At 58.7% G+C, this 24,917-nt stretch overlaps 13 protein-coding genes across 13 annotated transcripts; 8 read left to right on the top strand and 5 right to left on the bottom strand.

Annotated features, from left to right (window-relative positions):
* Positions 1-44: 44 nt before the first annotated feature.
* V1518DRAFT_411046 (uncharacterized protein) lies at positions 45-1,212 on the top strand. The gene is made up of 2 exons (XM_066902744.1): positions 45-455; positions 507-1,212. Exons 1-2 carry the CDS (start codon positions 124-126, stop codon positions 901-903), a joined length of 729 nt encoding a protein of 242 aa, XP_066762752.1. The 5' UTR covers positions 45-123; the 3' UTR covers positions 904-1,212.
* Positions 906-2,780, bottom strand: V1518DRAFT_411048 (uncharacterized protein). Its single transcript, XM_066902745.1, has one exon. The coding sequence runs from the start codon at positions 2,583-2,585 to the stop codon at positions 1,152-1,154; it is 1,434 nt and encodes a 477-aa protein (XP_066762753.1). The 5' UTR covers positions 2,586-2,780; the 3' UTR covers positions 906-1,151.
* A 541-nt stretch (positions 2,781-3,321) lies between these two features.
* V1518DRAFT_64296 (putative death-receptor fusion protein-domain-containing protein) lies at positions 3,322-8,349 on the top strand. The gene is made up of 2 exons (XM_066906641.1): positions 3,322-3,683; positions 3,732-8,349. The coding sequence occupies exons 1-2, from the start codon at positions 3,553-3,555 to the stop codon at positions 8,317-8,319; spliced, it is 4,719 nt and encodes a 1,572-aa protein (XP_066762754.1). The 5' UTR covers positions 3,322-3,552; the 3' UTR covers positions 8,320-8,349.
* Positions 8,321-10,467, bottom strand: V1518DRAFT_411051 (uncharacterized protein). The gene has a single exon (XM_066902746.1). The coding sequence runs from the start codon at positions 10,461-10,463 to the stop codon at positions 8,379-8,381; it is 2,085 nt and encodes a 694-aa protein (XP_066762755.1). The 5' UTR covers positions 10,464-10,467; the 3' UTR covers positions 8,321-8,378.
* Positions 10,468-10,839: 372 nt separating this feature from the next.
* V1518DRAFT_411052 (velvet factor-domain-containing protein) lies at positions 10,840-11,980 on the top strand. Its single transcript, XM_066902747.1, has one exon. It carries the CDS (start codon positions 11,034-11,036, stop codon positions 11,826-11,828), a length of 795 nt encoding a protein of 264 aa, XP_066762756.1. The 5' UTR covers positions 10,840-11,033; the 3' UTR covers positions 11,829-11,980.
* On the bottom strand, positions 11,865-13,625 carry V1518DRAFT_411053 (ELMO/CED-12 family-domain-containing protein). Its single transcript, XM_066902748.1, has one exon. It carries the CDS (start codon positions 13,480-13,482, stop codon positions 11,959-11,961), a length of 1,524 nt encoding a protein of 507 aa, XP_066762757.1. The 5' UTR covers positions 13,483-13,625; the 3' UTR covers positions 11,865-11,958.
* V1518DRAFT_411054 (uncharacterized protein) lies at positions 13,567-14,790 on the top strand. Its single transcript, XM_066902749.1, has 2 exons — positions 13,567-14,138; positions 14,188-14,790. Exons 1-2 carry the CDS (start codon positions 13,606-13,608, stop codon positions 14,765-14,767), a joined length of 1,113 nt encoding a protein of 370 aa, XP_066762758.1. The 5' UTR covers positions 13,567-13,605; the 3' UTR covers positions 14,768-14,790.
* Positions 14,791-14,910: 120 nt separating this feature from the next.
* V1518DRAFT_411057 (hemolysin-III related-domain-containing protein) lies at positions 14,911-16,710 on the top strand. The gene is made up of 2 exons (XM_066902750.1): positions 14,911-15,261; positions 15,319-16,710. Exons 1-2 carry the CDS (start codon positions 15,016-15,018, stop codon positions 16,552-16,554), a joined length of 1,482 nt encoding a protein of 493 aa, XP_066762759.1. The 5' UTR covers positions 14,911-15,015; the 3' UTR covers positions 16,555-16,710.
* Positions 16,711-18,426, top strand: V1518DRAFT_411058 (pyridoxal-dependent decarboxylase). Its single transcript, XM_066902751.1, has one exon. It carries the CDS (start codon positions 16,856-16,858, stop codon positions 18,227-18,229), a length of 1,374 nt encoding a protein of 457 aa, XP_066762760.1. The 5' UTR covers positions 16,711-16,855; the 3' UTR covers positions 18,230-18,426.
* Positions 18,254-18,885, bottom strand: V1518DRAFT_411060 (60S ribosomal protein eL38). Its single transcript, XM_066902752.1, has 3 exons — positions 18,812-18,885; positions 18,566-18,749; positions 18,254-18,505 (listed from the first exon to the last, which is right to left on the bottom strand). The coding sequence occupies exons 1-3, from the start codon at positions 18,815-18,817 to the stop codon at positions 18,471-18,473; spliced, it is 225 nt and encodes a 74-aa protein (XP_066762761.1). The 5' UTR covers positions 18,818-18,885; the 3' UTR covers positions 18,254-18,470.
* Positions 18,886-19,095: 210 nt separating this feature from the next.
* On the top strand, positions 19,096-22,322 carry V1518DRAFT_411063 (SNF2 family N-terminal domain-containing protein). Its single transcript, XM_066902753.1, has 6 exons — positions 19,096-19,453; positions 19,511-19,537; positions 19,598-19,717; positions 19,766-21,914; positions 21,962-22,166; positions 22,217-22,322. The coding sequence occupies exons 1-6, from the start codon at positions 19,153-19,155 to the stop codon at positions 22,220-22,222; spliced, it is 2,808 nt and encodes a 935-aa protein (XP_066762762.1). The 5' UTR covers positions 19,096-19,152; the 3' UTR covers positions 22,223-22,322.
* On the bottom strand, positions 21,838-23,917 carry V1518DRAFT_431244 (ribonuclease III domain-containing protein). The gene is made up of 3 exons (XM_066906189.1): positions 23,711-23,917; positions 23,290-23,658; positions 21,838-23,231 (listed from the first exon to the last, which is right to left on the bottom strand). Exons 1-3 carry the CDS (start codon positions 23,816-23,818, stop codon positions 22,314-22,316), a joined length of 1,395 nt encoding a protein of 464 aa, XP_066762763.1. The 5' UTR covers positions 23,819-23,917; the 3' UTR covers positions 21,838-22,313.
* Positions 23,918-23,967: 50 nt separating this feature from the next.
* V1518DRAFT_425315 (uncharacterized protein) lies at positions 23,968-24,783 on the top strand (the record flags this gene model as incomplete). The annotated part of the gene is made up of 3 exons (XM_066905909.1): positions 23,968-24,381; positions 24,436-24,544; positions 24,602-24,783. The coding sequence occupies 3 exons, from the start codon at positions 23,968-23,970 to the stop codon at positions 24,781-24,783; spliced, it is 705 nt and encodes a 234-aa protein (XP_066762764.1).
* Between the last annotated feature and the right edge of the window lie 134 nt (positions 24,784-24,917).

Below are 24,917 nucleotides of genomic sequence, written 5' to 3' on the forward strand. Positions count from 1 at the left end.
ATGCAGTATGGGTGATGTAGCAGGGCGGAGCCGCACATTGAAGTTTTCGCTGCATCGCGAAGAGTTGCGCACTGCACTTCACCATGAGCTGAACCGAGCCACCTTAAGCAAAGGCCATACGTAATGAACTTGCACGAAGCTACTCCTTCCCGCGCCAAGTTCGTGGCTTCAGCCGCGATCGGTAACAGTACGGCTCTGCAAATCGCAGATGACGAACCCTCGCCAAAGCGGCAACGCACTAACGACGCGCATTACACCACCACCACCCACGTATCAGCTGCGGCCGCGGCAGAAAGCTCGAGGGGAAATCCACTGTTTGATCCTGAGCTACGAACGCACGAACAGAAGCGCGTGAAGCGGAATGGCCAGAAGCACACGCACGTGCAGGACAGTGCACCTGAACATAAACGGATGACCGTGAAGATGCCTGATTGGAACTACATCCAAGTGCGCATGTACGTTCTCTCTGAGTGCGGTTCAAGAAGATCCTGGGTCTAACAGCACAGCACGCTTTACCCCGCCGACCGCACCTCCTCCCGCATCACGCTCCCCAGCTCTCTCGACGACCTTACGCTCTACCAAATCATCACCGCGGGGATGACACGCTACCTCGGCGTCGTCGGCAGCGCGATCCCGTTCGACCTGCTGCATACGGACGGCCTCGATGTGATCCTCCGCGTACCGTACAAAGACTACGCTGCTACCTGGGCCGCGCTGTCAGCGTACACAATGCAAACAGCGTCACCGGGGTCTTCGGGGTCCGGCGGGCCGCGCCCAGGTGCTTTGGTCCACGGATGTGCCGAAATCCACGTCGCTGTGCTCCGCGCGAGCAGGTTTCTTAACGGGATTGTACGCCCGGAGCGGGGGTGGACACCGCCAAAACCAAAGTCGCCATTACCATAGAGTAGGATGAGAGTATGTATATTATTAGGCCGAGCTTTTTGCGGGAGTATCAAAAGTGGGTGTACGGAGTTCGTCATAAAAATAGTTCAACATAGATTCCCATATTCTTTAACACTGCGCCGTCTAGTGATTCATGAGGACGTGCCGCAGACAATAGGGCTTATGAGGGCAAGCAATATAAACAAACTAACAAGACATAAACGGCAAGATAGGACACAAACAAAAATATAACAGTGAGAACTGCACACCTACCGTGCACCGACGGCACCGATGACGCCGGTTCGCTTGGGCGGGGGCGGCGGAGCCTTCTTGGAGTTGGCGGGATTTGCGAGCTTGCCGGAGCCGACGATACCGCCGGAGGAAAGCTTCTTCATGCTAGACTGGTAGGACGGCGCGGTGACTGGCTTGGGGCGCTCCTTCTCCTCATCCTTGTCGCTTAAACTTTCGGCGGAGAAAGAGGAGGTCTTGCGAGAGATGGAGGGCTTTGCGGGTTTGGCGGGGCCGTTACTAGTGGCGACGCCTTCCGAGATGACGGTGCAATAGGGGACGGGGAAGAGGCCAGAGCGCTCGCCGCCGGCGAGCTCGCCGATCCACCAGCCAGCGTCAATCTCCTCCTTGACAATAACGATGTCGCCGGGCTCGAGGGAGAGCTCATCCTCGTCCTCGGCCTCGTACCGGAAATTCGCTTTGACCATCTTCTTCTTGGGGCCAAGTGAGGGCCGGGGGCCAGGAAGCACAGGGGGCTCGGTAGTGGAGCGATTTAGGCGAGGCGGGTTGATGACGGCGGAGAACTTGCCGGAGGAGATGGAGCTGGAGCTAAGGCCAATGGGGGTGTCGACGGTGTACTTCGCGCCGGCGCTATCGGAGGAGCTCTGCAGGGAGCGCAGGGTAGGTCGGCGGACGGGGGGCGGGGAGTCGTCGCGGTCGACAAAGGACTTGAGCGAGGTGGAGGCGGAGCGGGAACGGGTGGTCTTGGGCGAGGACGGCACGTCGGTAATCCAGTTCTTCTTGAGAGCGACAAGTATCTCGTTGCAGCGCTCGTAGTATTCGCACTCGCCCTCGAAGAAGTCGACGAGGTCGGCAAGGCAGTCGGTCTCGGCATCGCGGATAGCGTTCATCTTGCGGACGACGTCTTCACCGGCCTCCTCATACTTTATTCTTTGGGCGCGAACTTCCTCCTCGAGTCGGACGTCCTCGCGCTTAAGCTTCTGGACCTTGGAGAGGGCGGTGTCGTACGCCAGACGCCGATACTCGAGCTTCTTGCGGGCAGCCTGGAAGTCCTTAAACTGCGCGATGCTCTTCTCGATGCCCTCTAGGAAGTTGTGCTGGATGCGGTCGACGAACATCTCCTGGGTCTTGGCAAGGCGCTGGTTGGCCGCGCCGAGACGAGAGAGAGCCTGGCCGTAGGTGGACTCCTCAACGAACTCCTCGCCATAGATTGCAAGCGCCTGGCCGAGGATATCGATGGGAGAAGCCTTCTCGAGCTCATCGAGCTCACGGCGCTTGGAGAGGTTGCGCACGTAGAGCACCATGGACTGATGGAGACGCTCGGTGCCCTCGTAGCGCATGGTAATCTCATACTCGAGCTCCTTGAACTCGTCCGACTCTTGGGTCTTGGTCTCCTGGCCGAGCTTCTCGGAGGTCCACTGCTTGAAGCGGTCGATTTTCTTGGACATCATCATGGGCGATTGTCAGCGGCGGGTTGTTGGCACGGGAGCGGCGGGAAGGGCGAGGACGGGCTGTGCTCGGTGCGGGCAGCGGGTGCAGGGGCGTATACGCGCGCGCAAGAGTGGCGAGTACAGGCCGGGAGAGTAGCACCGGCGAGAGGGCGAGACAATGGAGCGAGGGGAATGCTGGGGATGGAGCGACGAGTGAAGTGGGACGCGATGTCGCCGCAGGGGCCGCTGACCACCCGCGCGGTTTGTACCGGCCAACGTACGCGGCGTCTACGCGCGTGTATTTGCGTATGCAAATGCAATTGCATTCTCTTGTATATCCTTGTCTACGATTACGACAGCGGAAGCGAGTGCTGCGGAGCGGAGTGCAGTGATGGTGATGCTGTGTGGAGGTGCCGGTGTTGGGCCGCTGCTATCGCTCTCGGTTTTCACCACCTTCACCACCGCCACCATCCCTCGCCGTCCGGACACGGCCTTGTTCTGCCCTGTGCTATGCGCCTGTCCGAGCCCTCGAGTTCCCCACTCCGCGCCACCGCACACCACGCGTCCGCCTGCCGCTCGCGAAACCTTGCTATGGGCGGCCCTGAGCGATAAGCGAAGCTGTCCTGGGCGCGTGTCCACGGGAACAGCAGGCGATTTTTCTGTGAACGGTCCTGCATTATGTCCCCAGCACATGCTGCAGGGCGAGATAGTGGCTAAAATTGGACGCGCAGCACGTCCGCCGGCACGTCTTCGCGGCTATCATGAGGCCTCTACTCCTCCCCAGCTCCCTCTATGGCCCCGCCACTCCGCCAGCCACCGTGCTGCACTTGCACCGGCCCCTCTTCCCCGGAACTGCCGACGCTTATGTCCGTAGGCCAACCACCCTCATCGCCGCCGACCGCCACGCCCATACGGTGGCTGTCGTGCGCGAACGTTAATCGCTGGCGAAACTTTGAAAATTTCTTGTACGCAATAGTCCTCCATCACGAGCATGGCGGCCATCACCACCCCCTTCACAACTGTCGCAGAGGACATCCCCTCAGCCGCGGAAGTATCCGCTGCGAGGGCCTACATTGTCGCCCACAGACCCGACGAATTCGTCCACCCGGAGTCAGCCCTCGTGTGAGTGCACTAAGCCATCTCTTCCATCTCCCATCTAACCCCCCACAGAACCCTTCCCCAACTCTACCCCCAGCTTCTCACCGCCCTCCTCAACTCGCCCGGTCTCGGCGACTATCGCATTCTCGCCTGCGATGCTCTCTGCGTCTGGCTCCAACGCGCAAGCCAGTGCCGTGCAACTGATCCTGTCTTCACGCTCCCCCTTACCACCGCCGACGCCGACAATGTCTTTGCCTTTGCATGCGAGTACTGGAGCGACGCTGGTCCCGCGCTCTCCAACGCTCTGCGCGAGCTCCTCACAAAGCTGATCGCTCTGCTGCAAAAAGTTGCGTCCGCCGATGACTTCGCCGCCCGCCTCGCGCGCTGGGCTGCTCAACTGCTCGCGTTCCCGCGCACCATGCGCGTCGTCTACTTTGGCGTCGAGATTCTCGCGCGTCAGCTCGGCGGCCGTGCCATCCTCGCGTTAGAGCCACGCCTCCTGCGAGACACGCTCCCGCTCATGCACGGTAACGCGCTTGCAAACCCCGCCGCAAAGATGCTTGCAGCCGCGCTCACCACTGCACGCAAGAGTGACATCGCCGCCCTCGGCAATAGCCCCACCACCGAGCAACTCGCTGCGGCTGAGAGTGCATGGCTTGGCTTGTGGGAAGCCGACGTCGTTGCTGCCCTCGAGGACGAAGCCACCCGTGCACATGTACAGACATATCTCCTCCCCGCGCTCTTCAAAGCGTCCGCCCCCGCTTGCACCGCTCTGCTCACGAATCTCAAGCAGCAACCCAGACAAACCGAAACCACCATCTCGGTGCTCGTTGGCTGCCTCTCCGTGGCCCAAGACCTCGGTATTTTCGACTCCGGTGAGGCCACGGAGTTGCTCGCCACAATGCTGTCCGATCTGCTCCGTCACTCCTCGGAAGACCTGCGCATCGGCGGCCTGCGACTCGCAGTCTCCTCTCCGCAAGCCTCCAAGCCGATACCACCGCGCGTGCTCAACACAATTGCGCAGTCATACGACGATCTCATCCTTGAGCCCGACCCCGAGTTCCGCAACCGCGTGCAGGGACTCATGCGCCAGATGATCTTCCGCATCCGCGACTCGTGCTACGCGATGGTTCGCATGCAGAAGAAGTTCCTCAAAAAGAACGAGGACGAGAAAGCCGAGCTACTTGGCCTCGTCGTACACCAGAACATGACCTTCCTTGAAGGCTACCTCGATCACTTGCAGCAACTCCTCCGTCCTGGATCCTCCTACCAGCGCATGCACATGAGTCTCCGCCTACTCTCCACCCTCATTCGCTCTGGAATGGACTCTCGAGTGGCTTCAAAGTTCCATGAAAAGAACCACCTCGACTTTCCGTTCCACATTCCAATTTTCACCGACGCCACAATCCGCTTGCTTGCGGACGGGCTGATGAACAACTATGAAGATATCCGCGAGATGAGCGCGAGCCTACTCAAAATGGCACCGGTAGAGGCGGTCAGAGCTGCGCCCGAGGTGTATGCTCATAAGGGTATAGAGAGTATCACCGGCTTGCGCGGGCGTGACGGCGACGGAGGTGCACGGATTATCGAGTTTGCATATCACCTATACACGCAATCTGGCGACAGCCAAGAAGACGTGTTTCTTGAAGCCTTTCTCGACAAGCTTGAATCCGCCATTGCGCGCGGTCGCGAAAATCTCATGGTCGCGGTCAAGGCATACCCCCTGCACGGCTATTTCGCCGCGCTTCGCTTGATCTTCGAACACGTCACGTACTGCCCTACCAAAACCGACTACTGGGTACGTCTCCACGCGCGTGCGATCCGCACATGTTTCGCGGTCTGGGAACTCGTCGAAAAAGTACTCTGCCACGACTCGCCCGAAGGCAATCTCCCCGAGGACGCCGTCGACGAGAGCTACCTCGCGAGCATGGAGCATATCTATGGACCCGCCACACAAGTCATTCTCTCCTACGCTTGGCGTGCGATCGCGGAGTCTAGCGGTATGTTGGCAGTGCTCCTCACGCGCCCGTCTGACGCGTTGCTCATGGGCGCATCGTGGACGACGGTGTCCGACCTCGGCGGACTGTTACTAGCCGAACTCGCGACAATCCGGCATCGTGGCGCGTTCTCAAGCATATACCCCGCCTTTGTTGCCTGCTGCATGCGCTGCAATGCATCGGAGTACACGCAGCTCCGTGCGTGTCCAAACAAGTGGCTACGGGACAACATGCAACTGATCGAGGACTTTGCACAGTTAATCACCCGCCGCTCCGGCGGGTTGCCGTACCTCGTCGCGGGCGTGCTCGCGGCAGAAGCAAGCACCTTTCCCAATGGGGGTCCACTCCTCGCACCAACATTGACTACCTTCTTCTCCACAGCCGCGCGGCCTGCTAACCTCGCCGCCGAATCCGACAAAATGGAGCTCCCACAGGTGCACGCGCTCAACTGCATCAAAACCGTCTTTGTTGAAACCCGACTATCGGCCGCTGCCGCGGCGTACACCGACCGTGCGCTCAGCGTCGCCATCGCGGCGTTTGCTAGTAAAGTGTGGTCCGTTCGCAATGCGGGAGTGATGCTCTTCGCGGCGCTGCAGACGCGTCTTTTCGGATCACGCAAGACGACGGCTGACGCGCATGCCACCGTGGGGAAAATGTCTGTGCGGCAGTTTTTTTCAAAGTTTCCGCACACGCAAGACGAGTTGCAGCGCCATCTAGAGACATATGTACACGGAAACAGCGCGGCTGTCGAGACCGTGTACCCTGTGCTCTCCTTGCTCGCGCGGCTACAAGGTACTTCAGGTTACGCCGGCCTCGACGAGGGTTTTCGCCCTCTTATTTTGAGTTGCTTGGCAAGTCCGCTGTGGAAAATCCGCGAAATGGCAGCACGGTCTGTGGTCGCGCTTGTAAGCGGGGAGAATTGGATCGCCATGACGACGGAGCTTGTGGGATTGATTGCGCAGCTTGCGGAAGGCCGGGGACATAACGGCGCGCACGGCGCAGTGCTCGCGGTGGACGCGTTGCTTGATGCGTATGGCCATACCGGTGTCGACGCGGTTGTGTATGCGAATTTGACGTCGGCGTTTGAACTCGCGACAAGCACACGGTGTGAGCCTGTGGTACTTGCTTTTTTGCGGGTATGTGAGGCCGCGTTGACATACCCTGGCGAAAGCACCGAGCGGTGGACACTGCAATCCGCATACGTCGCGCATTTGCGCTTGAGAATTATGCGGGAGTGCACAGCTGCTGGGCCGGATATTGCGCCGGGAACATCACTTCTAAACAGTGCGTTTCCGGGGCTATATATATCCGCAATCACCCGAGGCGCCACTGAATCCCTTTCTGACGGGCTACTTGCGTGTGCGAAGAGCGATGATCCCGCGATGTTGTTATCCACGATGAGCATCCTCTCATCACCACACGACATTCCTGACGCTGCTCAACATACACTCGGCACGCGCGCATTGCACATCTTTTTACACGCAGCATGGCCCCCCTTACGTGCAGCGTCTTTGAACGCGTGCATCGCGCTCGCGGTCTTCACCACAAACTACACCAACACCGACACGACAACCGCACTGGTCACGGTCGTCACGAACGCGTTGCATCACGACGAAGCGAATTCGGTAGGTGAGGCCGCCTTAGTCGCACTCGGTGGGATTAGTGCAGGGAGGAACGTGGCGGGGGTGAGAAAAGTGTGGTATGAGGCTATGGTAGGGTATACCCTTGACGACTCGCCATTTTCAAAGCGCGAGGCGGGGTTACGCAGTGTATGCGCGTACATCAAGCATTCTCCCGCCGCCGCCGCCGTCGCCGCCGCCGACGACGACGACGACGACGACGACGACGACAAGGTGATGTATCTCAAGGTGCTGCTGAAGCTCCATGCGTTCCTGGATGATGACGACTCTGATTTGCGTGAATACGCCGCAGTATTTATATGCACAGACGTCCTGCACCAGCACGACAAGGACGATAAGATGGCGCGCACGACGGTGGTGGCAGCCACTGCAAGGTTGGCGGGGTACATCGTCTCCTTCGCCACGCGCATTCCCCGCGCGCGGAATGAGTTGCTGGAGGTATCATTGCGAACTCTTCTCGATGAGGAGGAAGACACCGCGGACGACGGGGATGAGAAAGACGCGATCGAAGCGCGCGCGATGACATATACTCGTTTAATTGGGGATGATGATACACTCACGACGCGCGAGATCGCGAAAAATCTGGCACGGGCGGATACCTCTGCGACTGCGCTCTTCGTGATCGAACCCGCTAATCTGCACCGCGACGTTCTCGCGCGCGCAAATAGCGCCGCGCATGTGCTTCTTGCAGTACTCCTCGGCCCTCCAGCGCAGGCCTCCACCACCAAGGAACAAGAAAAGATCGAGGTGCGGTTGTCGACTTACCTGGGCACCGCTGTGCGTGCCATTGTCGCAGTTTCTTCTACGAAAGATGAGGAACATGCGGACGGGGTGTTTGGCGGGTGGACATCCCGCGACAGGGTATACCAATTCATGGCGCGCACGCAACTAGTCGCGCACGTTCTCACCGCACTCACACAAGCGTCTGCTGTTGAACAGGAGGAGGACAAAGGCGCTGCATACGCGGAGCAGTTGCGGGTGTTCCTCGAACGCACTGGAGCGCATCCGTTACTTCTACGCTAGGTAGATATGTAAAAATACTGTATATACTAATACCTACTGTACAATTTCGGCGTAGAATTCTACATCCGTTCGACCGGCGTGAGCCCGAGCAAGACCATCCCCCGCCGAAGCACCTCGCGCGCAGAGGAATACAGTGCGAGTCGCGCTGTCGCGAGCTCGTCGGTTTGTCCCGCGACCCAGAGGATGCTATAGCACGACGAGACAATATGTGTAAGTCGGAAGAGATACGAGACCACTGTGGACGGCTCGAGGTTGCGCATAGCCATGATCAGTACGTCGGGGTACTGCGCCAGAGTGCGCATGAGTTCCGACGCGATGGGTTCGGTGAGGAGTGAGTAGTCCGCCGTGAGGAGTTGGTCCCGGGTGAAACCCGCGCGGCGCTCAACCGAGCAGAGACGCGAGTGCGCGTATTGCAGGTATGGGCCGGTGTCGCCTTCGAAGGACAGCATGCGTTGCCAGTCGAATTTGTAGTTGTTGATCCGCTTGGCTTGCATGTCCTGGATCATGACCGCTGAGATGCCCACGAGATCAGCCACTTCGTCCGGATTTTCAACCTGCTCGTACTTTGCGGCGTTCTTCTTCATGACCTCGTGCATAGCGTCCTTTGTGTCTTCCAGAATTGTGTCGAGGAAGACCACCGTGCCCTTGCGTGTGCTCATGCCCTGCACCATTCCGAAGTTCACATGCTGCATGTTCTTTGCGAAAGGAAACTCGCAGAGTTCCATGGTCTTGAATAGCTGTGCGAGGTGAAGATCCTGCTGCGCAGCGACGACATAAATCATCTTGTCAAACTTGTACTTTTCGTACCGCTCGAGCGCGGCGCCAAGGTCGCGCGTTAAGTAGAGCGTCGTGCCATCACTCTTTTGGATAAGCGCCTTACCGAGCTTGGCGTTGAACTTCGAGAAGTTAATGAGCTTCGCACCACGGTCGACGTAGGTGATACCCTTTGCGTCGAGCAGATCGATCACCCGCTGCATACTCGCGTCGGAGACCTGCGACTCACCGGAATACTCGGTGTAGTGTATATTGAGCCGCTCGTAGGTTTTAATGTACTTTTCGATACTAAGCTCGCGGAACCGTGTCCACACGGCGAGTGCTTCTTTGTCACCATCCTCCATGCGCTTGAAGAAGGCCTTGGCCTCGGTGTCGATCGGCCGACCGGCGAAGAAAGATGGGTCGACGTCGTCAGGGATCGGCGCACCGTTGGGATCGAGTTCCCGACGGGCGGCGATGGCGCCGTCGCGGAGGGCGGGTAGGCTCGCCATGAGGGTCGCCAGCTTTGTGGAGAGTTCTGTGGCTTGCTCCGGAGTTTGATCTGCGGGAGGTGTCGCTATGGCTGCGGTGGTCTTTTCAATCTGCTCCAGCGCATCGGCTACCTGGAGTTCTGTCTCCTGAGCTTTGCTCACCGTCACATAGACCCGAAAGAGGTGGTTGATGGGATCGGACAACAGTGCCTCCTCGGAGCCGCATTTGGCAAAAGCGATGGCAAGCAGGCCGAATTGCTTACCCCAGTCGCCTAGGTAGTTGATGCGGATGACGTCATATCCGAGGTGCTCATGGAGTGAGGAGATGAAGCCGCCGATGATAGTGGAGCGAAGGTGGCCAGCATGAAAGGGCTTTGCAATGTTAGGGGATGAGAACTCGACGATGACGCGCTTGCCGGCGCCGATGGAGGGCGTGTCGCCATAGGTGGATGCAGGGGTGAGTATATCGGGGATGGTGAGGCCATAGAGGACGGCGGGGTTGAAAAAGAACTGAAGAAACTCGCCCTTGACGGTGACCTTGGACAGGAGGGGGGAATCGGGGAGCGCGGCCATCCACTCGGCAGCGAGCTCGTCCGGCTTGCGGCCCTTGACACGGAGACGCGGGACGGCGAGAACAAAGTCGCCGCGGTCAGGGACAAGGGTGCCGGTGAGCGCGGGCGCGATGAGCTCTGGCGCGACGCCAGACACCGGGGCGAGAAGAGCGGTGATGTGTGCGCGGAAGAGGTCGAAGGGATTCGAATCGACAGCGAGGGCAGGCAGCGCAGCGAGCGCAGGACGGCCGAAGCCGAGCGCAGCGAGGCGGTCGATGATGGGCGGTGGGGCCATAGAAGAGCAGCGGCGGAGGGAGGCGGCCAGACGCGGGAGGGGGCCTCTGAGCATGCGGTGGGAAGTTTGGGGAGGACTGCGGCGACGCGACGCGAAAATTTGCTGAATTCCGAGTCACAGAACTCAGGGGGGATCACAGATCACACGGCCTGTGCAGAGGCGCACGGCACCGCGGCGGCGTGGCGTGGCGTGCGGCGCTCACCAGCCACGCGGCGCAGCAGCGATAAGCCACTCGTCCTCGTCCTCGACCTTCGCTCGTCGCCGCCGCCGTCCGACGATCCCCCTCCAGCTTCCCCCGCCGTGTCCGCCGCCATGCCGCTCCCGCTCCCGCACGACCCCGTCGCGCTCGCTGCGCCAGTCGCGGGTGCCGCTGCTGCCGCCAGTGCGCTCGCCACCGCGGCCACCGCGGCCACTGCGCCCCCCCCCGCGCCGCCGCTCCCCCCGGCTCAGCCGCTCCCCGCTGCCGCCGCCCCACCCTCCAGCTCCACCCCCCTCCTCCCCGCCGGCGGCCCCGCGCCAACCCGCCGCAGTCGCCATACCGCGCGTACAGCGGTCGCCGCCCCGGGAAAACCCGAGCGCCGTCATCTCCCCGGCACCACCAAGGACACCGCGCTGCCGCTCGCCATGCGCCCAGCCGACATCGATGGGCCCCCAAACTTCCGTTCCTACACCGCGCGCTTCTCCATCGTCCAGCAACCCGACCGCGCGCGCTCCTGCGGCAACGCCGATCGCGACCGCCGCTGTCTCGACCCACCGCCTGTGTTGAAGCTTGAGGTGCGCTCGCTTGCGACCGGTCAGCTCGACCTCGCCTATATGAAGCGCTACTCCTGGATCGTCCAGTGCTTTCTCTACTCCGCCGACACTGCAAACAACGGTCAGGGCGAACAGCTTCCGTTTCACACGGGCGGCCGCATGCTTGTCCGCGGCAACATGGTCGGGAATGCCCAGTACATCGACCTCGAGATCGACGGCCACCGTGGAGAGGGTTGCTACTTCTGTTTCCCGGACCTGTCCTTCTCGACCGCCGGCCTTTACCGCCTCAAGTTCCAGTGGGCCTGGATTGACCAGTCCAACCCCTTCAATGGCATCCAGGTCCGCTCCATGGGCATGATGGGCTACCAGATCTCCAGCGTCTTCCGCGTCTACTCCGCCAAGGACTTTCCTTCCATGCTCCCGATGACCCAGCTCTCCCAGTCCCTCAAGCGGCACGGTCTGTGGATCCGAGGCGGCATCCAGCGTAACCGCAAGGCCCAGCGCGCTGCAGCCATTGCCGCCGCCGCTGCCGCTGCGGCCTCCTCCTCCACCGACGTCCTCGCCCCAGCCGAGGACGAAGACGACGACGACGCTTACGGCGACTACGCCGACGACCCCACGGCCCCTAGGCTACCACCACCGGTCGTTGTCCCCTTTTCCGCCTAGTCGCGTGTATTCATACTCTTGTACTTTTTATGTATTCTCTGGTTCTAATCTTCTTGGATTACTGTGTACTCTGGGCGTTCTGTGTTTGTATATCTGAGTTTAGTAATGATGCTATTCTACTTCCGCGGCACTACTTTTGCCGCAGCCGAGCCAGCTCGTATATCTCCTCCTCTTCATCGTCCTTTTCCTCCTCATTGCTCGCATCGTCGCTCGCCTCCCCCAGCAGCAATTCCTCCGCGCGAGCGGAATCCTCCCGCCGCACGACCTCGAAATACCGCGCAAACTCCGCGGCCCCGTACGGCACGTCCGCAAACGTAAAACCATCAGGCATCAGATACATGTAGCTCTCCAGCCTGTCCACGGCGGCGGCGTACACATCTCCGCTCTGTTTTCTCGCGGTGTACGCGTCCGTCGTGGTGGGCACGCGTATAGTCGGCCATGCCCGCCGCTTGACAAGCAACGTAGTCATCCTGCCGCAAAACTCCGCAAAGCACCGCTCAAAATCCATCACGGTCTTCACTGTCCCTCCAGGAACCCGACACGAATACCGCCAATACGCGTGGAACTGCATCATGATGAACGAGTGCAGCTCCTCCAACAGCACCCAGAGTTCCGCCTCCTCGCTCGTCGGCCCCGTACAAAACAACATCCACTCCCGTAATTGACACCCCCCGCCGGCCGTACACAACCTCGCTAAAAAGGCAGACACATGTATCGATGCCAGTGCGGCGGGATACCACGGCGTTGCGATCGTGTCGATGTGTATATCTGGACTGCGCGACTCTGCTATCACCCTCGCCGCGCGCGACGCGTGTCTCGTGGCAAAGTGCACAAAACACCGCAGCCCAAACTCCCCCGTTCCTCGGAAGTCGTCCGCGGGATCGGCGCCCTGGAACCCCAGCGTGACCCAGTTCCAACCCGCACGCGACTCGCGCGATACCGCGGCCTCGTTCGCGGATGGCGGCCATGTCGCGGCCGCGTGCACCGCGTCCCAAGCCCCCCCGAACTCCAGCGCCGTCGCGCCGTTCCACTCGACCGATGTTCTGCACGCCGCCGCAAGCGCCTCGTTGAACCGCTCGATCAGTAGCACCTGCTGCAGCGCGGCCACCAGGAAAGTATTCGCTGGTCCAGGTACGGGGATGTCCTTCCGCCGGCAAATCGACAGCGCCACGCTGCGCGCCATGGCGGACCGCTCCATCAGTGGCGGGGTCGTCTCCGCGTAGCGCTGGATCGTCGCGCGCTCCTCCGTGAGCTCGTCCGAAAGCGTCAGTTCGCAGTCCACGAGCCACGCCGCCCGTCGCGCGAGCCAGGTGTGTATGTGTCGCGACGCCGCGACGTCGCTGTTTGTCGCGTGCGATGATGACGCACGAAGTGTCGCCACGTAACCCAGCGTGCCCAGGCGCTCCAGCATGCAGCTCCCTAGAAGCGCCTGTAGCACGCGCCTCCACAAAGTATACAGTGGCAGCAGCACCGCTGCAAGCAACACCTGCCACCGCGACGCGGTCGGCGCGGTCTTGCGTGAGCCCGTCACAACCGCCTCGTCGCGTGCGCCGCCGCTCGCGCCCTGCGCCGACGCGATGGCGCGGTGAAGCTCCACAAGCCGACGCAGCAGCGAGTCGCCTGCGGCTTGTAATACAAAAGTAACAAAGCGCATGAGCTCAACGGGGGCACATGGTGGGAAGACAAGAGCGTACGCCACCGTTCTTGTACGTTCTTCCCTCTATACTGCAAGTGCAACGCCGGTCGCATCACAACCTGCTCGCTTCTATTCCCATACATGACCCGTGCGCTGCTCCGCGACGCCATCGGCCCGGTCGACTACGCCGCGCTTCCGCGCGCGCCGCTCACGTCCCGCAGCCCCACGGGCCGGGTTACACCATTACCCAAACACCGCCTACATGCCGCCGAGAATGCGCTGCTAGAGCGCAGCGGCGTGCACCGCAATCGCGCCGCCGCCGCGCTGATACTCCCGCAACACCGCCTCGACTCTGCTGTCGCGTGCATCTGCCTCATTGTGCGCACCGGCTACGTTGCAGCCGCGTGGCCGCTCGCAAACATGCGCGCGCTGCTGCTCACGTACCGCGTGAACGACCCCTCACCGTGGCGGTTCATGGTGCAGTTCTGGACGCTTTCCTCGTGGAGCCAGGTCTACGCAGGCTTGCACGAGTTTTTGCTGGATTTGGTATCGGATCTGTTTGTGCCGCCGAAGATGGTCGGGCTCACTGTGCTCAAGCAGTACAGCGAGAAGCGCTTCGTCAACAGGCTAGGCGCGCAGGCCGTCATGCGGATCAGCGTCTTCGCGGATTTCTTGTGAGTATTGGCTTATCCATGAGTGCTGTGTGTCGTGCTAATTGTCTAGTCTCGGCGCGGCACTGTGCATACTCACCTCCCCCATTCGTGAGCTCGCTGTACTCCACGCGCTCCGCATCATCCCTACCACCACCCGCCTTCCCCCGAATTGGCTCTACACCCGTGCATTCACTCCCAACGCGAGCTTCCTCATCTATAACGGCCGTGTCGCCATCGGTCGCACCACTGCGCACCTGCTTAACTGGTTCGGCTACGCGTCCCTCGTCGGCATGCACGAAATGTATTCAGGCGGCACCTTCCCGGACACCACCCTGCATATGGCCCAAAGCGTCGTACTCGCGGCCGCGTACTGCCGCGGCCTTGCGCGCCAGGTCCTCCTCGCTCCTGGTGCTTCCGACGCTGTGCTGCCCTTGTGGAGTGTAGGTAACTGGCGCGGTGTGCTAATAACGGTAGCGCTGCAGAGTGTGGTCGCGCTCACGTTCGCGGAGGTGCAATGCCAGTTGTGTGCGCTCGCGCTGCGTGTCGCGAGCAGAAGCACGAGTTGGTGGGAGTTGCTCGGAAAAGGAAAGAAGCGGAGGAGCAAAGCGAAGACGAGGAATAGACGTGCCGCACGGCAGAGGGCTGAATGAACCGGTTTGAATATATTAAGGTTAAGCTTCACACAAGGTTTATGGTCCGGTTCACGCAAGAACACGTGGCGGCGGTCTGAGTCCCGCGGTTCGTTCGTCTCGTCTGCAGATTAGAGTTGCGAACCAACCTTATCCGCGCCCGTCGCGAAATATAGCAAGACCCCGTTCAACACCCGGTCTTGCCCGCCTTCTTGCCCGCCTCCTCGCTCTCGTCCTCTCGCATCGTCACGATCCTCCTCCTCCGCGCAATGGGCGCCCGCGACGTAGTCGAGAGCGCCGTCGAAATGATGGAGACCCCCGCCGCCAGCTCCAGCGCGGCAGCTGCCGGTTCGTCGTCGTCCGCTGGGTCCGGAACGGCTGCCGGCACTGACGAGCTTATCGTCAAGGTGGCGACCCTCGCCGGCACGCAAACCGCTGCCGAATCGACAGTGCTTGGCCATACGAAGCGCGGCTCCGCAGATCTTGACTACCTCGAGGAAATTGTTGGGCTCAAGGTGAGTTCGCGGTCCAAAAGTGGCGAGACCATAACCCATGTCTAACTGCAACAACAGCTCGACGTGTTCCTCGAGAAACTCGAGGAGCGCATGGCGGCGCTTGAAGCCTACGGGGCCGAGAAAATCGCTGCGCTGGATGAGCGCCTGGCGCACGCGTACCACACACTCATGGCTGTCAAGGAATGCGGCGCGCGCATCGGCAGTGAGAATCTGCTTGGTGGAAGCTTCCGCCGCGGCGAGGCCGTGGTTGAGATTCTCAAGCGGCGATGCGCCGATGCAATTGCCGAGCGGGCATCGCTGCCCTCCCAGGTCACCTCTGGAATGGAGTTTTTGGAAGAGCGACTGTGCGACCTTGAGAAGCAGTGCCTCGCCACTGTTGTGAGCGTCGAGGAGAAGATTGTTGACGACGCGGTCGCGCTCGCGCGGAGCATTGAGACCGCGCTCAAGGCTGCCCGGGATAGATTGCTTACCTATGACGAGCTGCCAGCGCAGTGGCGCGAGAACCCGTACATTATTCGTGGATACCGGTTTTGCGATCACTACTCGGACTGCGTGCTCAGCATGGGCCAGATGCACAACGAGACGTGCAACATCTGGACTCACGGTTTTGGCTTTTTGATGATGCTCGCGGTTGCGTTGTACTATTACCCCACGACGCCCGTCTTTGCACAGATGACAACTAAAGACAAAGTCGTGTTTGGCATCTTCCTCGTCGCGGCGCTCAAGTGCCTGCTCTCTTCCACTATCTGGCACACCTTCAACAGCATCGGTATTCTCGATCACAAGAACCGCTTTGCGTGCGTCGATTACACCGGCATTTCCGTTCTCATCGCATGCTCCATTCTCACAACCCAGTACGCCTCCTTCTACTGTCAACCCACGACCGCCATGTTCTATATGGCAACGACTTCGGTGTTCGGCGTCGTTGGTGTCATGATGGCATGGAGTCCCTGGTTTGATAAGCCGTCCAGCCGCGGCCTGCGTGTGCTCTTTTTTGTGTGCTTTGCGCTCACAGGGCTCCTCGCACTGCTGCATGCATCCATCACCCGTGGCGCCGTGAACACCCTCTTATTCTACCTACCGGTCATGAAGAGCTTGTTGTGCTACCTTACCGGGATCTTTTTCTACGCTTTGCTCTTTCCCGAGCGCTTCTTCCCGGGTTCCATCTTTGACTGGATCTTCATGTCGCATAACTTTTGGCACATTGCCGTGCTGGGGGGGATTTATTACCATTACACGGCCACGCATAAGCTTTTTGAGAATGCTCGTGAGTTTAGCTGCGCGGCGCATTAATATCAAAAGCACGTGAGTGCGTTAGGTGACAAGAATAGACAGTACAGTATTGGACCAGTAATACAGGTGTTTCCGCCTTATCCCAGATTGGATAGTGTACCGCCACCACTGCCACACAATGCACCGCCATGGCCCAGGCCCGCAGAAAACTCGTCCGCGATTCTCCTCTTCACCATTTCTCCACAACACACCACACCGCCTTTTCACCACCTTCAAGCTCCACCCCTGGCCCGCTCCGCATTTCGCCCGCTGCTGCCTCCTCCCGTATACCCTCCGCGCCCGCCCCGCCTAGCCTACGTCGATGACAGAAGTCGAGCCCAATGCTGTGCGTACCCCGTCCATGACTGTCGATAGCGAAGTCGCTATCGCCGACGTTCTCTATTCCTGTCTCGACGACGCTGTCGCCATGCCTGGCATCTCCGCCTCCGCGGCTACGCTCGCTGCCGCCGCCAACCTTGGTCACACCGTGCACGGCCAGGCGCTGATTTCCCGCGCCCTCCGCAACCGGGTCAACCACGTCGACACCGACTCCTGTGCCCCCGGTGGCGAGGACCCTTTCTTCGTCGCCGACGTTGGCGAGGTCTACCGCCAGCACCTGCGCTGGGGTTTACTTTTACCGCGTGTTCGCCCGTTCTATGCCGTCAAGTGCAACCCCGATCCGAACGTGCTCAAGCTGCTTGCGCGCCTGGGCACCGGCTTCGATTGTGCCTCCAAGAAAGAGATGGACCTCGTGCTCTCCCTTGGCGTCGAGCCTTCGCGCATAGTCTATGCTCATCCGTGTAAGACCGCGTCGTTCGTGCGCTACGCGGCGCAACGCGATGTGCGTCTCATGACCTTTGACAACGCGGAGGAGCTCCACAAGATCAAGCGATTCTTCCCCGAGGCTGAGCTCCTGCTCCGCGTCATCACCGACGACTCCGAGTCGCTCTGCCGCCTTTCGATGAAGTATGGTGCGTCTCTTGCCGATACTCCCGCACTGCTCAAGCTCGCGCAGTACCTCGATCTCAACGTCGTCGGCTGCTCCTTCCACGTTGGCTCCGGTGCGGCCGGCGGCCGTCCGTTCGTCGAGGCCGCCAAAAGCGCGCGCGCGGTATTCGATATCGCCGCGGCGCTCGGCACGACCATGACTGTCCTCGACGTCGGCGGTGGCTTCTCGTTCGATAACTTTGAGAACATCGCCGCGGTGCTGCGCCCCGCGCTTGACGCGCTCTTCCCGCCCTCCGTCCGCATCATCGCTGAGCCCGGCCGCTATTATGTTGCCTCCGCCTTCACCCTCGCGTGCCACGTCATCGCGCGGCGCGAAGTACCTCACCTCGGCAACTACATGTTCTACCTCAACGATGGCGTTTACGGCAACATGAACTGCATTATGTTTGACCACCAACGGCCCGCCGTGCGTGTCCTCACCCATGGCCAGACGTACATGTACGGCCTCCCCGACAACTGCTCCGGACCCGTTACCGCCTCCGTCTGGGGACCCACTTGCGACGGCATCGACTGCATCACCGGCGAATGTCAACTTCCTTATGTACTTGACGTCGGCGACTGGGTGTATTTTGACAACTTTGGCGCCTACACGATCTGCGCGGCATCAGGGTTCAACGGCTTTAACGAGAAATGCGACATTGTCTATGTCTGCTCCGAGGAGAACGCCAAGAAGCTTCTCGCCGCTTAGGAAGGCACTTTCTGGGGGGTTTTGGCTAGCTGTATTTTTCATTTTGTAGCTGCTGCACAAAAGCGATTGGTGTTTTTCATTCAAGAGGACTGCAAGGATTTCGAAAAGTTGGTACTGTTTGTAATCGTTATGGGTGTTACTTAATGATGGATGCAGATGAATGAATGATGATATACACCCAAAAGCAAATCTGTTACACCCGAAGACAACTTTTATTTGATTCGTATATGTACACGAGCGTTTACTTCTTCTTGGAGAGCTCGACAACCGTGAGGCCTGCGGTAATGGTGTTAGTCGTTCACAACTCATCCTATAGTCTAGTCGAGGAACCCATACCGGGATGCAGCGACTGCGTCAGCTTCTGGGCCTTCTCGGGGTCGTTCAGGCTGAGAGTGTACAGATAGCGCGAGCAGCGGAGCTTGAACTTCACAACCTTGCTGCCGTTCTTCTTGATACGAGCGACCTTGGCGTTCTTGCTCCGTGCAAGCTCGAGGAAGAGCTTGATGTCCTTAAGTTCTTTCTGTAGGAATGTTAGTGAATGCACCGAGAAGTAAAGACCGTCTTCTTCGGCGTTCAACGTACAGGCATGGTGAATCTGTGGTGAATGTGCGGAGTTCTGCTGTAGAGACTGGACAATCGTGCTTTCGCCGCCTATGCCAAAGTTCGCGATGGAGGAGCAGCAGTTGCTAGATCGGCGCCGCGTAAAAACGCAGTCACGCGAGAAGTTTATGCTACCTGGGAGTTAGGGTTGTGATGCAGATGTGAGCAGCTCACAGATCAATCTATCACGTGCAGATTGACGCGTGGGCCCAAAACGGCAGCGCGCTAAATGTTCTCCGGTTCCCGTGATCGCCGCGCATCGCCCACCTTATCCGAGTTCAGCTCTCTCCCTCGTTACCATCACCACCTCCACCCCCGCAGCAATGCCTGGTCGCACACGCAAGGCAGCGTCCTCTGCGACGGGGTCGCCGACTACAGGATCCTCGACGACCCTCTCTGCTTCCGCCTCCGCTGCGCCAACTCCGCGGCGCAAGTCCGCGCGCATCTCAACACCGCTCTCATTCTCGCCACTTGCTGCCTCCGCCTCGCGTACGCGCGCAGGCAAGCTTGTCGAGATCCCCGACAGCGACGATGTGTTTGGTGTTCTTGACGACGACGAAGACGATGATGAGGCCATTGTTCTCGACGACGATGACGACGACGACGACGATGAGGAGTTCGAGGGTGGGATGCTACTGCTACCGTTTTGTCCGCGGCATTATCTAACCCCCCCTTCTACAGACGTGCCTCTCATACGCAAGAGAAAAAGTACGATACCTACCCATTCAACTGTATCACACGCAATTGCCTGCTTACTTCCCTTTTCAGGTGCCGTGGTATCCTCAACGCGCGCGGCGAAAGTGCAGCGCGTCGACGTTGTCGCCGACAGCGACGGGGACGAAGAGGCAGACTTCGCTGGTCTCTCATCGGATAGCGACCAACTGGATGGTAGTTTTTTTCCGTTTGTTCTGGTTTCGCCACATGCTGACCTCACAGGTGGCTTCATCGTCGACGACTCCGACGAGTCTGCGGTTGTCAAGATCCCCAAGCGCAATGCTAAATCTACATCTAAAATCACCCACCGCCGCCCAGCAACCCGCAAGGCCTCAGGAGCCTCTCCATCAGCTGGCCCGTCCCGCGCTTCTTCAGGACGCAAGTCCGCCACCCCACGGGTAACGGCTCGCAAGCCTGTGGCAAAGAAGGCCCACACCACCGGCGCATCCACCGGCGAGGATGACAATGCCGCGCTTTCTGATTCGAGCGCCGTGCTGTACGTTCCCAGCGATAGCGAGCTCAGCGTGCTATCTTCTGCCGACGTCTCCGAGGCTGAAGAATCCGACGAGGAAGACGCGTCTGCGCGACCTGCACGCCGAGCGCGCGGGAGTACGCGATCGGCGTTGTCGTACAACCAAAAAACCCGCGAAGCGATGTACCGGAATCACCCTTACCTCGCGACCGTGTTCGACGAGCTCAAGAACACACCAACGCGACCTGTCGAGCTCGCAGAACAGCCGGAGGAGCTCACGATCAAATTGCTTCCTTTCCAGCGTGAAGGCTTGAACTGGCTCGTCGCGCAAGAGCAGTCTGTTTACAAGGGCGGAATTCTGGCCGACGAGATGGGTATGGGCAAAACGATCCAGACCATCGCCTTGCTGTTATCCGAGCCCCGCGGAAAGCCAAATCTTGTGGTCGTGCCCACTGTCGCGATTATGCAATGGCGTAGCGAGATCGAGAGCAACACCGCGGGGAAGCTCACGACGACAATATACCACGGCGCGACGCGCGTCGAGGATCCCGCGAAACTGAAGCACTTCGATGTGATCATCACTTCCTACTCCGTCATGGAATCTGTCTTTCGTAAGGAACATGCAGGTTTTCAGCGCAAAGACGGCGTCTACAAAGCGCGTAGTGCCCTGCACGCGATCAAATTCCACCGCGTGATCTTGGACGAGGCGCACAACATCAAAGACCGGCAATGCAACACTGCGAAGGCCGCGTTTGCACTTAACACTGACCGCAGACTCTGCCTATCTGGCACGCCATTGCAGAACCGCATCGGCGAGCTGTACTCTTTAATTCGCTTCTTGCGAATCGAACCCTGTTGCAATTACTTCTGCAAGCAATGTGACTGCTCGTCCATCGACTGGTCATTCAGCGACAAGCGCACGTGCGACCACTGCGGACATAAGCCGATGCAGCACACAAACTGGTTCAACACCGAGATCCTCAAGCCTATCCAGTCGGCGACGGACCTGGCGCTGCGGAATCAGGGCATGGAGCGATTGAAGAATATTCTTAAGCATGTGCTGCTTCGTAGAACCAAGGTCGAGCGCGCAGATGATCTTGGATTACCCCCGCGGATTGTGGATATCCGGCGCGACAGGTTCAACGAAGAGGAGGAGGATCTGTACCAGAGTATCTACTCCGACTCCAACCGCAGATTCAATTCCTATGTCACGCAGGGCGTTGTTCTCAACAACTACGCCAATATCTTCACACTCATCACACGCATGCGGCAAATGGCGGATCACCCGGATTTGGTCCTCCGCCGACACGGCGCAGCGACGGAAGACGATACTATGCTCGTATGCAAAATCTGCGACGACGAGGCACAGGAAGCGATCCGCTCGCGCTGCCACCACGTGTTTTGCCGATTGTGTGTGAAAGAGTACGTTGAGGGCTTTGATTTGTACGACACCGATGAGGTGCTCGAATGTCCCGTATGCCACGTGCCGCTTGTCATCGACCTTACCGCTCCCGCGCTCGAAGTCGATGAGGAAGTGCTCAAGAAGGGTAGCATCGTTAACCGTATCAACATGGCACACTGGCGCTCGTCCACTAAAATCGAGGCTCTTGTCGAGGAACTCTACAAACTTCGCAGCGACCGGCAGACCATCAAGTCCATCGTGTTTTCGCAGTTTACGAGTATGCTCGATCTTGTCGAGTGGCGATTGAAACGGGCTGGCTTTCAGACGGTGAAGTTGCAAGGCAGCATGACACCAGCACAAAGGGATAACTCGATCAAGTATTTTATGGAGACAGCGTCGGTCGAGGTGTTCCTCGTCTCGCTCAAAGCCGGTGGTGTTGCGCTTAATCTGTGTGAGGCGTCGCAGGTGTTTCTTCTCGATCCATGGTGGAACCCAAGGTACGTTTCCATTTTTTTTCATCTCGGCCTAGTTAACACCGATAAAGTGTGGAATGGCAATCTGGCGACCGCGTGCACCGCATCGGACAACACCGCCCTGTACGCATCACGCGGCTGATCATCGAAGACAGCATCGAGGCGCGGATTATAGAGCTGCAAGAGAAGAAAGCAAATATGATTCGCGCGACTATCGAGGCTGATGACGGCGCCATGAATCGGCTCACGCAGGCGGATTTGCAGTTTTTGTTTATGGTGAGTCCTTGTTGCTGATATGCGAAATGGGCTCGGCTAATGGAATACAGAACTAAACCGCCAACGTTGTGACTTCTAGATGGAAAGGTAGTTACAGATAGATAAAAGCATATGGAGTTTTAGACGCCCTCGCCAAATAATGCAAATTCACTTCTGTTCTGCAGTACCGTAGCTCGCAATCTTGACGCGCCGATACTTGCCCACCACAGTTGGACTATGTAATGCGTCCATGGCAGCCCTGAGCCCTGCGCTCTTCTGCGAACTCGCAAACCCGCGCCCGATCTCCTCCTCGGCCATCATGCACGCGACGACATATCCCTCGGTGTCGTTCCCCGAGAGAAGTTTATATTGCGGTCCGAACTTTGACGTACCAACAAGTTCGTAGAGTTTGTTTTTAGCCGCTGAATCGATTATCGCGACGCGCGCATGCTTGTGTTGATACTTTGCGATCGATGGGCCTGCGAGCCGCCAGAGGAAATTTTCCAGGATCGTAACACCGTTGGTTAAATCGTCGTGCAGCACGCCGGCGATGTATGCTTCAAACACGTCAGCGACGGTTTTCTGGTCCGCGCGTACGTTCGTTGATTTCGCAGCCGACGCAGAGACGACAAGTCGCTTATCGAGGCCGTACATGCGCGACCAACCCGCAAGCGTTGCGTTTGTGATCAGGTGCATGCGGATCGTGGTCATCTGACCCTCATCCGCGTCTGGGAAAGTGAGGTATACGAGCCGCGTCATGATAAAATTCAGCGCAGAATCGCCCAGGAACTCGAGGCGTTCGTAGCTACCCACAGCAATAGCGCCGGTACTGCTCCCATCTGCGGATTGTTGTTGCGGTTGTTGTTGCGCGAGCTGGAGTTGCTCGTTGGAATAGGAGCGGTGATTGAAGACACGGGCGAGGATAGCGGGATTTTTGATTCGCGGGAGGGGCGGTGGCCATGCTGTGGGGGTTGTGGCAGGGGTGGAGCCGTCTGCAGAGGAAATTGTAGGTAGAGATTCCGCGCGGATGTCGGCGAGACGTTGGGTTAGACTCGCGAGACCCGTCAGGGACGCCAGACGATGTTCCTGTCACAAGTTAAAATGTACAGTTACAAAGAGGACACGAAGATAAAGTAGTGCGCACCCATTCGCCATCGCTTTGCTGCGCAGTCAAAGCGTCATCAGAACACCGCAAAACACCGGCCTCTGTCGCAAGTCCGTCAACCCAACCGAGCTCCCCATCTTTATACAACCGCTTCAGCGTAAGCGCAAAATCAATTCGCGCATCGTAGAATCTTGAGGCGGTCGCCACCTTGTCGTCCTCATCATCGTTGTCGCTGAAGTTGACAACGCTGTGTGGAATAGTACTACTATCGTCGGCCAGTATATCGTCAGGATCGACGTCGTAGCGGTCTGGTGTAGCATCGAGTAAATCGCGCAAGGAGCGGAGAAGACGATCGACTTTGATGGTTATACTGGCGTACGTGTCGCGGGCTTCGGAGCGGGTGAGGAGCTGTTGAAGTTAGCATGGAGATGCGCTGGGAAGTCGGTGCAGAATGAACGACCTTAGTTTTCTTGAATGGCAAAGGTGCACCGTCTGCTTTCGCTGGAGTCGCTAAAGTTGGCGAAGGAGCGAGGTCGAGTTTATCTGACTTCCGTTTGCGTCGTGTCATGGTGTTCTTATATTGTGGAGCGGGTGATGGTGGGGTGGTTAGTACAGAGGTTGAATAAGTTGGGAGCAAGGTGCAATCCACTCAAACTGCACAATCCACGATCTCAATATCGTCGTACACTACTATCCCATCCGCTTCGCACCGCTGCAATGTATCTCTTCTCCATAGTCCTCGTTCTCGCTACGCTTTTATTTCGCACTGCATATGCATACACCCTCCGTGGCTACCTAGACGGCACCCTGCCTAACCCGAGTGCCCCACCACTGTCCTTCTCCGCCTCAACCGTTGTACTTCTGCAATCCCTTGCCGAGTCGCACGCAACATACCTCCGCGCACCCGTGGACGCCGCCGAGACACCGTTTGTCTTTGTTAACGTGTCGACTGGATCCTACGCGCTCAGTGTTGTCTCGCCCGAACATATATTCCCGGTGCTTCGGGTTGATGTTGGTGATGCAGATGTGCAGGTGTACATGTCTTCGCGCGCGAGCGAGTTTGCGAGTAAGGGTCCGCGCGTATCGTATCCCATTGAGTTGAAGCCGATCGCTAAGGCGGTATACTACCAAGTGAGTGGGACAATACCTTGAAGCCGAAGTGTGAGTGTGCTGACAGTGGTATAGCCACGACAAGGATTCAACGTTCTGAAGCTGTTCAAGAATCCTATGTTGCTTATCAGTTTAGTGACCATGGTCATCGTGTTTGCTGTGCCTAAGATTATGAATGCTATTGGTACGTCACCTCTGCCGTCCACCCCTCCTCTACTACTCCCTAGCTAACAATACGCAGACCCGGAGACCCTTAAAGAGATCCAAGAGCAGCAAAAACAGAAGGCGGCGAACCAGAAGGCTTTGCCGAACCCGATGAACTTCGACATGGCGGCGTATATTGCGCAAAAGACCGCACCCGCGGCGTCGTCAGGGTCGGCGAGCAGTAGCGGCGGTGGCAATGCACGGTCGCGGAAGCACTGAGTTGGGGGACGTAGATTGACATAGGCAATAATATTCATAGCATGTAGCTTTGGATAGTCTTCTTAGCCGTAGGCCCAGCTTTGTGCAAAGGCCGAAAGAAGAACATGACAGTGTCTCTGAGACGCGTGAAGCAC

The sequence above is a fragment of the Limtongia smithiae genome, assembly GCF_038497785.1.
Source record: "Limtongia smithiae strain NRRL Y-17922 unplaced genomic scaffold V1518scaffold_1, whole genome shotgun sequence".
In the NCBI taxonomy this organism is placed as follows: domain Eukaryota; kingdom Fungi; phylum Ascomycota; class Lipomycetes; order Lipomycetales; family Lipomycetaceae; genus Limtongia; species Limtongia smithiae.

What these genes read in the sequence shown, in the direction of transcription:
- V1518DRAFT_411046 (XM_066902744.1), top strand. Translation starts at nt 124, where the DNA reads ATGAACTTGCACGAAGCTACTCCTTCCCGCGCCAAGTTCGTGGCTTCA. An exon ending in AACTACATCCAAGTGCGCAT is followed by an intron (nt 456 to 506) that starts GTACGTTCTCTC and finishes CTAACAGCACAG; the next exon opens with CACGCTTTACCCCGCCGACC.
- V1518DRAFT_411048 (XM_066902745.1), bottom strand. Translation starts at nt 2,585, where the DNA reads ATGATGATGTCCAAGAAAATCGACCGCTTCAAGCAGTGGACCTCCGAG.
- V1518DRAFT_64296 (XM_066906641.1), top strand. Translation starts at nt 3,553, where the DNA reads ATGGCGGCCATCACCACCCCCTTCACAACTGTCGCAGAGGACATCCCC. An exon ending in CACCCGGAGTCAGCCCTCGT is followed by an intron (nt 3,684 to 3,731) that starts GTGAGTGCACTA and finishes AACCCCCCACAG; the next exon opens with AACCCTTCCCCAACTCTACC.
- V1518DRAFT_411051 (XM_066902746.1), bottom strand. Translation starts at nt 10,463, where the DNA reads ATGCTCAGAGGCCCCCTCCCGCGTCTGGCCGCCTCCCTCCGCCGCTGC.
- V1518DRAFT_411052 (XM_066902747.1), top strand. Translation starts at nt 11,034, where the DNA reads ATGCGCCCAGCCGACATCGATGGGCCCCCAAACTTCCGTTCCTACACC.
- V1518DRAFT_411053 (XM_066902748.1), bottom strand. Translation starts at nt 13,482, where the DNA reads ATGCGCTTTGTTACTTTTGTATTACAAGCCGCAGGCGACTCGCTGCTG.
- V1518DRAFT_411054 (XM_066902749.1), top strand. Translation starts at nt 13,606, where the DNA reads ATGACCCGTGCGCTGCTCCGCGACGCCATCGGCCCGGTCGACTACGCC. An exon ending in AGCGTCTTCGCGGATTTCTT is followed by an intron (nt 14,139 to 14,187) that starts GTGAGTATTGGC and finishes CTAATTGTCTAG; the next exon opens with TCTCGGCGCGGCACTGTGCA.
- V1518DRAFT_411057 (XM_066902750.1), top strand. Translation starts at nt 15,016, where the DNA reads ATGGGCGCCCGCGACGTAGTCGAGAGCGCCGTCGAAATGATGGAGACC. An exon ending in AGGAAATTGTTGGGCTCAAG is followed by an intron (nt 15,262 to 15,318) that starts GTGAGTTCGCGG and finishes CTGCAACAACAG; the next exon opens with CTCGACGTGTTCCTCGAGAA.
- V1518DRAFT_411058 (XM_066902751.1), top strand. Translation starts at nt 16,856, where the DNA reads ATGACAGAAGTCGAGCCCAATGCTGTGCGTACCCCGTCCATGACTGTC.
- V1518DRAFT_411060 (XM_066902752.1), bottom strand. An exon ending in GACGCAGTCGCTGCATCCCG is followed by an intron (nt 18,506 to 18,565) that starts GTATGGGTTCCT and finishes CCATTACCGCAG; the next exon opens with GCCTCACGGTTGTCGAGCTC.
- V1518DRAFT_411063 (XM_066902753.1), top strand. Translation starts at nt 19,153, where the DNA reads ATGCCTGGTCGCACACGCAAGGCAGCGTCCTCTGCGACGGGGTCGCCG. An exon ending in TCTCATACGCAAGAGAAAAA is followed by an intron (nt 19,538 to 19,597) that starts GTACGATACCTA and finishes TTCCCTTTTCAG; the next exon opens with GTGCCGTGGTATCCTCAACG. An exon ending in GGATAGCGACCAACTGGATG is followed by an intron (nt 19,718 to 19,765) that starts GTAGTTTTTTTC and finishes CTGACCTCACAG; the next exon opens with GTGGCTTCATCGTCGACGAC.
- V1518DRAFT_431244 (XM_066906189.1), bottom strand. Translation starts at nt 23,818, where the DNA reads ATGACACGACGCAAACGGAAGTCAGATAAACTCGACCTCGCTCCTTCG. An exon ending in TGCCATTCAAGAAAACTAAG is followed by an intron (nt 23,659 to 23,710) that starts GTCGTTCATTCT and finishes TAACTTCAACAG; the next exon opens with CTCCTCACCCGCTCCGAAGC. An exon ending in AGCAAAGCGATGGCGAATGG is followed by an intron (nt 23,232 to 23,289) that starts GTGCGCACTACT and finishes AACTTGTGACAG; the next exon opens with GAACATCGTCTGGCGTCCCT.